Source organism: Pteropus vampyrus, unplaced genomic scaffold (assembly GCF_000151845.1).
Source record: "Pteropus vampyrus isolate Shadow unplaced genomic scaffold, Pvam_2.0 Scaffold243, whole genome shotgun sequence".
Taxonomy (NCBI): Eukaryota; Metazoa; Chordata; class Mammalia; order Chiroptera; family Pteropodidae; genus Pteropus; species Pteropus vampyrus.
The window spans coordinates 604,517-612,946 of NW_011889024.1; the positions used below are offsets into that span (position 1 = coordinate 604,517).

Here is an 8,430-nt window from a genome sequence, read left to right on the forward strand (position 1 = left end):
TTTTTTTTAATCACAGTAACCTCCCAAACACTCAGCTCGGCAAAGATAACGTCAGCGAAAGGGTGTAGAGCAATCCTGTTGAAACTGAGCTACAGCGAGCCAGTAGTTTATAGAGCCTGACAGATGTCAAATACTGCTGTTTGTTTCAAATTTCACATATCCCATGGTGCCCTTGTGAGTCTGCTGCGGTGCCCCGTGACACTTTGGTCTACAGTGTGGGTGACGCTGATGCTGCTAATCTGGAGACCACACTTGAGAAACCACTAGAATCTCTACTTTTTTTAAAAAAGTAGAAGTACAGAAGATTTTCAGAGTTGTACTGCCAGCCAAGAAGAAAATTTCTTCCTTTGGACCCCTTTGCTCAGACAGGCAAGCAGATTGATTTAAAAAAAGAATTTAATATTAAGATCAAACAATTTGGAAACAGGTGTGTGTGCGTGCGTTTGTGCATGTGCACGTGTGTGAGAAGGAATAGTCTTGCTTACTAATGCATGTACACTTAAGTGTGTGTTGTGAAAACTAGTGTTTCTTTGCCTGAATCTAGTTTTCTTGCTGGGGGAAAAAAAAAACTACTTTGAGTTGCTGAAAAGAATGAACAGAGAGCATGCCTGCATGCTTATTGACCTTGATGTTTAAAGGACATTTGGTGGTAAATATTTGATTTTGCTTTTGCGACCTGCCTCAGTGAATTTGATTGACTGCGAGTTTCAGACAGTCAGTCTGCCAAATAATGTAGTTTATACAGAAAACTTTGTGTTTTTAAAGAGGATACGAATGTGGTAGGGAAACCCAGATTCCTCCATACAGAGATTCATTATGCAGAGAATCTTTGGCGATTGTTCCAAGATTTGCCCCTAATTTATACCATAATGAAGAATTGGTTGACCTCCAAAAGAGCAGTCACCTGCTCACAATGAAGTGACAGGTACAACTCTCCTCTTTACTTGAAGGTTGTGCCCTGTTCTGATATAATCTACTAGGATAGAAAGCAAAGCACTAGAAAGTGTAGTGAAGACTGCGCCTCCCGCACCTCTCCTCACCCTTTCTCCTTCCAGGACCCCGGAAAATGTGGGTGACTGTCTCTTCCCCACTTCTGCCCCTAGCCCCTTTTCTGATTTATAAAAACTCTGGCAGTTGATATTCAAATATTGACTGTATTGCTCAGTGAGGTTCACAGAGCTCTAGAGAGAGCCAGAAAGCTCTGATTTACAGGTAACATTTAAGAGGAATGGGTGTGGGTTGAATCCAGCTGTTTCTTTTCATAATAGAGGGACCTTAGATGACATGGCTAGAGCAGCAGCCTGCTATACCCTAATCTCTTCTCCGGGATTAACACGGGCTTTCTCACATCTGGCTCTTTACAAACTGGTCTTCAATTCTTATTAAAATATATAGATAAAAGAATGTGGATTTCGTTTAGCCGTGCTTTTCTATGACTGGGTTTATCAGTTATAAAGACAAATCCTAGGTTAGAAGAGGCCATAAAGGTTAAGCTATTTTTGTCCTTAAAAGATTATCTTAGTTAATCAGAAACCAATTTTAACAGTGGTATTTCGATTACCTGTCCTAGTAGAAAGCTAGAACCTGGACACTCCGTTAGTCCACCTCTGGACTTGGCTCTGTACATGAACATGGCAACACCGCCCTAAGCTGAGCTCTGGGCTTCGATGCACAGTGCTTTATCTTCTAGTTGAGCTGGGTGAAAACAGAAGAAAGGCGGGAGGAGGAGCCGAGTGTGTAATTGTGCTTTCCTCTCCTTTCCTATAGTGTGTTCCATGGGAAACGGCACGAGCAGACTCTATAGCGCTCTTGCCAAGACACTGAACAGCAGCGCTGCCTCCCAGCACGCAGAGTACTTGGTGTCACCTGACCCAGAACATCTGGAGCCCATTGATCCTAAAGAGCTCCTTGAGGAATGCAGGGCAGTCCTGCACACTCGACCTCCCCGGTACCAGCGTGACTTTGTGGATCTGAGGACAGACTGCCCCAGCAGCCATCCACCTGTTAGGGTCATGCAGTGGAACATCCTCGCCCAAGGTATGCCTGACGCTTTTCTGCCTGAGCTGTTAAGTTTGTGGTGACTGCCTTTCTGCTTCTGCACAGGCCCGGGGTACTGTCTTATGTGGACGGAAGAGGTGTGGGCAGATGGAGGGAAAGGAGGGTGCAGTAACTGGGGTGGCATGAGCTCCCAGCAGGGGAGGTTAGGAAAGGGGGTCATTGGATTTTCTCAGATAAACCCAGCAACTCAAGATTTATTCCTTACCTTCCCCGTTTGTAGGCTTCCCAAGGACAGTGAAAGTCTGTCTACTTCCCAGACATCAAAATTTAAAGGACCCGGTCTTCTGTCAGCTTCAAAACTGTCTGTCGTCTCCAGCTTTCAGCCCATAGCACTAAGATAATAGCATTTGCAAGGGAGGAACTGAGTCTGCTGAATGGGTCACATATAGAACTTCGTGCGGGAAAAGGTTACTGTGTGATGTGGGGTGGTGCTGGGCCTGGGTTTTCTTATGGCCAGATTCTCATCCATGTGCATCTGTGTAACTTGAAGCCGAAGAGGTGCTGCTTCAGTTCTCTATTCTCTGTCACTTTCTTATGGTAGAAAGGGATCCTTTCCTGGGTTTGCCGAGTTAAAAAGCAGATGCGTCATAGTCAACTTTCTGTGGTATTATTGCCTCTCACGTAGCGGACGTTGAAATTTTAAGAAAAAGGAAAAGGCTGCATTTTTGTTTTCTTTCGTCCTGGAAAAGGGCATACTTTCTGACTTTCCAATCTTGGATTCATTTATTTTTCCAAGCATTCATCCACAAATAGGAAAAGCTGCCTACTTAAAGTGGTTCCCATTCATTTCTGAGCGGTGTCTGTGTCGGTTCATAGGACTTATTATGGTCAGTGTTGAAATTAGTATATAGAGTTGAATATATTTATTTCATCTGAAATAGTTTAGATCCCTGGAACTGCAAAGAACGCTTTTTAAGGCTGAAACTTAAGATCTTATGTCCATGAAATAGTTTTAATATGAAAGAAAATCAGTTGCTTGCTTTATCTGGATGGTGAGAGAGAGGTTATTTAGTTTGGTGGGTTAATGCAGCGGAGGCAGAGGAGAATCACCCAGAGCATCTGCAGCAGAGGAAGCGTACAGAGTGTCTGAGTGGTGTCAACCCCAGAGATACTCCCAGGTACTTAGAAGTCATGGTCCTGTGGTCGCTGACAACCGACTGGCTTTTTATTTCAGCTCTTGGAGAAGGCAAAGACAACTTTGTACAATGCCCTGTTGAAGCACTCAAGTGGGAAGAAAGGAAATGTCTCATCCTGGAAGAAATCTTAGCCTACCAGCCTGATATATTGTGCCTCCAAGAGGTGGACCACTATTTTGACACCTTCCAGCCACTCCTCAGTAGACTGGGCTATCAAGGCACGTTTTTCCCCAAGCCCTGGTCACCTTGTCTAGACGTAGAACATAACAATGGACCAGATGGCTGTGCCTTGTTTTTTCTCCAAAACCGATTTAAGCTGGTCCACAGTGCCAATATTAGGCTGACGGCCATGACACTGAAAACCAATCAGGTGGCCATTGCACAGACCCTAGAGTGCAAGGAGTCCGGTCGACAGTTCTGCATCGCTGTCACCCACTTGAAAGCACGTACCGGCTGGGAGCAATTTCGATCAGCCCAAGGCTGTGACCTCCTCCAGAACCTGCAGAACATCACCCAAGGAGCTAAGCTTCCCCTTATTGTCTGTGGGGACTTCAATGCAGAGCCAACAGAGGAGGTCTACAAACACTTCGCTTCCTCCAGCCTCAACCTGAACAGCGCCTACAAGCTGCTGAGTGCTGATGGGCAGTCGGAGCCTCCGTACACGACCTGGAAGATCCGGACCTCAGGGGAGTGCCGGCACACCCTGGACTACATCTGGTACTCTAAACACGCACTGAGTGTGAGGTCAGCTCTGGATCTGCTCACCGAAGAACAGATTGGACCCAACCGGCTACCATCCTTCAATTATCCTTCAGACCACCTGTCTCTAGTGTGTGACTTCAGCTTTAATGAGGAACCTGATGGACTTTTGTAAAAACTCACCTGTGTCTTTTCAAACACAAGAGTCTTAACCAGGGATGTTTCAGGGAACCGAAATAAGATGCGCTGCCGAGGCCGGTTCCCGCTTCCCAGCATGCCCTTGGAGGGAATCCCGTTAGTCCACAAGCCCTTTCCATAAAACCTTCAGCGAAAAAGGTGTTTGCACTCCAGTTTTGGCTTGTATTGTTTTCTTCCCCTTAGCATTACAGTTTGATCATTTAAGGACATTAAATTAGGCTTGTTTTGAAGTTTTTTCAGTTTGCTGATGCTGTATAAAAAGACTCGCCTGAGTCCTCCACGATTAACCATAAGTAAGTAGGGACAATTTCGCTAGACAGTATTTCAAGTTACTTATTTGTGGGTTTTTTAAATGTCAATAGGATGCATGGCAATATTTATTTTTATATCCTTGTGTAAAATTAAATTATAGCATTATGAAATGAACATTTTAAAACCATGCAAACATAAATTATAAAGTAATTTATCATAATTTTCTTAAAGCTTTAAGATGTTTTATTTGGGGTCTAACAAAATAGTAGTATACAAAGGAACTATTTAGCCTGGAGGGGCTTTTGGGTTATTTTTTAGGTGGAAATACCAGGTCTTCTTGATATGCTCTTCATAAATAATTCTTGCTGAGCCTTTATGTTCCCCATTATTGTATTGCCTAGAGAGATTCCACGGCCAGCCTTCATTATTTAATCACTGCTGCGCATTTATAGTTCCCCATTGGAATGCTATTGCTATACATTTGAGGTCACTCAATGTCATTATTTGTATTGGAATGTGCTTTTCACAACAGGTTTTTTAGGAGCTGTTAGGTGGCACGGGCTAAGAAAATCGGTAGGATCTTTTCAGAGACGTGAAACTAGAAAGCCTGTTCATGAGGTTGTCGTTGAAATTTCCTAAAATAGCAAGGTGACTGGTTCAGAAGGTCTAGAAAGAATGTAAAAAGAAAGATAACCTAGAATTCTCTTCCATCAGAAAAAAAGTGGTAAAGATAACAGGTAAAGCCCCCTTCCCAACAAAATCCCAACAAATAATCTATTAATTGATGTTTTAATCCAGGAGGTGTATATATTTAAAATTAATAAATGGTCTTTTCAAACTATATTTTTAATAGCTTGTCTTTTTAGCCCAAAAAGAATCTGGGATAGATTTGATGTTTTAATACTATTATGTGGTGGCCCACACTATCCATTTACACAGACCTTCATTTTTAAAGGGGACAAAACTGGATCTATAGCAGCACACGGAACACATCCATGGTATGCTTATATGTAATCTCTCAGCACCAAGGCTGGAGTTCCCCAAAATGGCTCTGCACCCAAATCTTCTGCACTGGAACCACTTTGGAAACAAATGAGGTTTTCAGTATATTATATACAGAAAATCTTGGGGCTATGAAGGAAAAGCAAACAGAAAGAACATCTGTACCATTTGGTTCAAATCTTAACAGATGATGACCATTATGCGTGCTAAGAAACACAATACTGATTAGAATACTTACAAGTACAGGCATTAAATATTGTTTACTGACCCCAAAGTACAGCAGTCTAAAGGGAGATTATCACAACAGCCTTAAGCAAGCAAATCTGGACGAGAATGAAAGCCAAACACTTGAATTTCAGATGTTGTCCAATACAGTCATGCACTGCTTAATGATAGGGACAAGTTCTGAGAAATGCGTTAGGGGAGTTCATCATGTGAACGTCGTGGAGTGTACTTACACAAGCCGTGATGGTCTCACCTACTACACAGCTAGGCTTTATGGTCTAGCCTATTGCTCTATAGGGGAGGAAAAATAATTCTCCCTCTATCCTTCTAGGTTCTTGGTTGAGAAATCCCTGTAATAAGACAGATTAACAAGAGAAAAAAACAAGTTTAATAATGTGTATACCTCCTGTATACATGGGAGACCCATGAAAACAGTAACTTGCAAAATGGCTGAGGCCACCACCTTAATTATAGCATCTTCAGCTGAAGACAAAAGATGTTAACGGGTGGGGGAAGTCAGTTATGGGAGGCTACCAGCAAAGGCATAGTGTATAAGGTAAGGTTGTGGAGGGTCGAGTAATGGGGTTGCTGGTAAGGTCACTTACTGAGCTAAAAGAAACATTTTAGAAAAGTTCAATTGGACATTCAAGAGGAAGTAGCCACTTGGCAATTACATAAACCCACCTAAGACTTAAAGTCTAAGCTAGAATATATTAGGTAGTAAGATCTATATGCAGGGGTGAGATTATCTAACAATTATTCTGAGGTGAAATCTATATAACAGTAAACATTTAACAGAATGCTTCATATATGCCAGGCACTGGTTCTAAATCCTTAATTATTTAATTCTTACAACTACTCTATAAGGAAGAGCCCCACAGACGGAATCTTGCTGAGTACTAACATTCAAAGGGAAAGCTGAAGGAAAGCAAGTCAACTAAGAAGAGTTGGTCGAGCAGGAGGTAAAATGAGGGATTGTAGAAAATCAAAGAATTTTAAAGCTGAGACACACAATCACGTGGGAGGAAAAAGCATGTCTGATTTGAATATTAGGTTAATCGAGACTTCAGTGAGAACTTTTCTAAGCCAGAATCCAGACTGCAAGCTACAGAAGAAAAAGAATGATGCGCTATTAACTGTTGGAACAAGGAAACCAAATAAGTATGAAAGTGGAGGAGATGCTGAGTACAGAAAGAAGGCATACCTGCCCACCAACGGAGACAGGTGGTTAAGGATGGGTGCTAGAATAAGTAGATGGTCTTATAGCAAGAGTTCCGGAAATGGAGGGAGCTTACAGCCCATGACTTCCATGTGTTGTCTGTAAAGAGGCATAATGGTAATGTGGTAAAGCAGAGTGGTGAAGGCTGGAATTGTTGCTCGCAGATGGCCTAAGTAATAAGTGGACAGACTACTGATCATTGTTCAAATGCCTACTGAGGCTGGAAAATTTAGTACATTAAGCCATTATTATGTGGTTCTTCTCCAATATGCTGGAGACAAAAAACGAATATGATTTATGGTTTAGGAGGGTTGAAATTAAAAGCCATACCACTGGTAATGTCAATCACCAGAAACATTCCAATCAGTACATACTGTCAATATGTATGCTTCCAAATCTAGGCTATAGGTGTGCTTATTCTGAAAGAGATACAGAAAAATGTTGAGGTAGAATGGTGGAGGTAAGCGAGGTAGCCTTGTTTAACCTAATTAGAACCAATTAATAATACAGCCTAGGAGGAAAGAATTACTTGCTTAAAATTTAAGTTTCTTTAGCTATCTTCCATAGCACGTGACTTATATTATTAGCAAATATTACTAAAATCAATAAATATCTGTATGTCTAATATGCTCAGCACTTGTGGAGAGGTGTAGGTACGGTATGATTTTGCCCCCAAAGAGTTCTGTGGAAGGCATTACTCGACAATCAAACTGCAGTGCAAATAAGACAATACAATTAAATGCCAAAGCATACAGTACAATTTTGAAAGTGGAAATATTTAGGAAATGTTTTCAGGAGGTAAAAATTTGAGATTAACTCTCAAATGGGATAAGAATCAGATGAGTTTTTCTTTGAGCTTTTATTAAAAAGTACCATCAGGTATGTTTATGGAAAAGATAAAAGATAAAGGGAGTTGTTATAAAAACCTTTGTCGACCTAAGTAATATTTGATGAAATGCACAATTAAAGGCCACAAAATATTAAGTATCAGTTTATTTAAATTTCTAAAAGATGTAAAAATAGACAACTTTTCTTTATAGTAGAAAGAGCATTAAGATGTGGAGTCACAGGACCTAGGTTGGTGTGAAATAAGGAAATTCATGTAATCCCTCTGGTACCTCCACATCCTAATTTGTAAAAGGGCGAGAGTATTACTCTTCTAACCCTCAAAAAGTCTGATTGAGAAACAAATGGTCTGATTTCAAATATAAATTCTTTAAGTGTGGCCAACATCAAAATAGTAAATTCATTATGGTAAGTAGAACATTATAGTTCATGATAGTAATTAGAAAGTGGCAACATGCAGGTATTTGCCAAATATTAATACAATGGAACAAAACAGAAGTAGAATTTCTTACACAGTAGTTGGGAATGAGAAACAGGACTTCTATTCGTAACTAAAACGATGTCTCTATACTAGCTTTTGAATATTGTTATAAATATCACCAGAGAACAAAACGCAATATAAGTTTCATTTCTATATTTCAGAAAACCTACTTGAATACACTTTGAAACAAGAGTACAACAAAATAGAATATACTTCAAATGTTGAATATACAAACTATTATAGTTCAAATCTGAACACTGGTACTTTCCCTCTTAAACTTCAACTAAAAAAAAAAAAAAGAAAGAAAACTCCAC

General features: G+C 40.7%; 1 protein-coding gene across 1 annotated transcript in view; it reads left to right on the top strand.

Moving 5' to 3' along the window:
* NOCT (nocturnin) overlaps positions 1-5,186 on the top strand; it is a 24,606-nt gene extending 19,420 nt beyond the window's left edge. The window contains exons 2-3 of the mRNA XM_011374278.2: positions 1,768-2,037; positions 3,233-5,186. Of these exons, the coding sequence (XP_011372580.1) occupies positions 1,768-2,037; positions 3,233-4,068 (1,106 nt within the window). The 3' untranslated portion in view covers positions 4,069-5,186. The remainder of the gene's footprint in view (positions 1-1,767; positions 2,038-3,232) is intronic.
* The last annotated feature ends 3,244 nt before the right edge of the window (positions 5,187-8,430 follow it).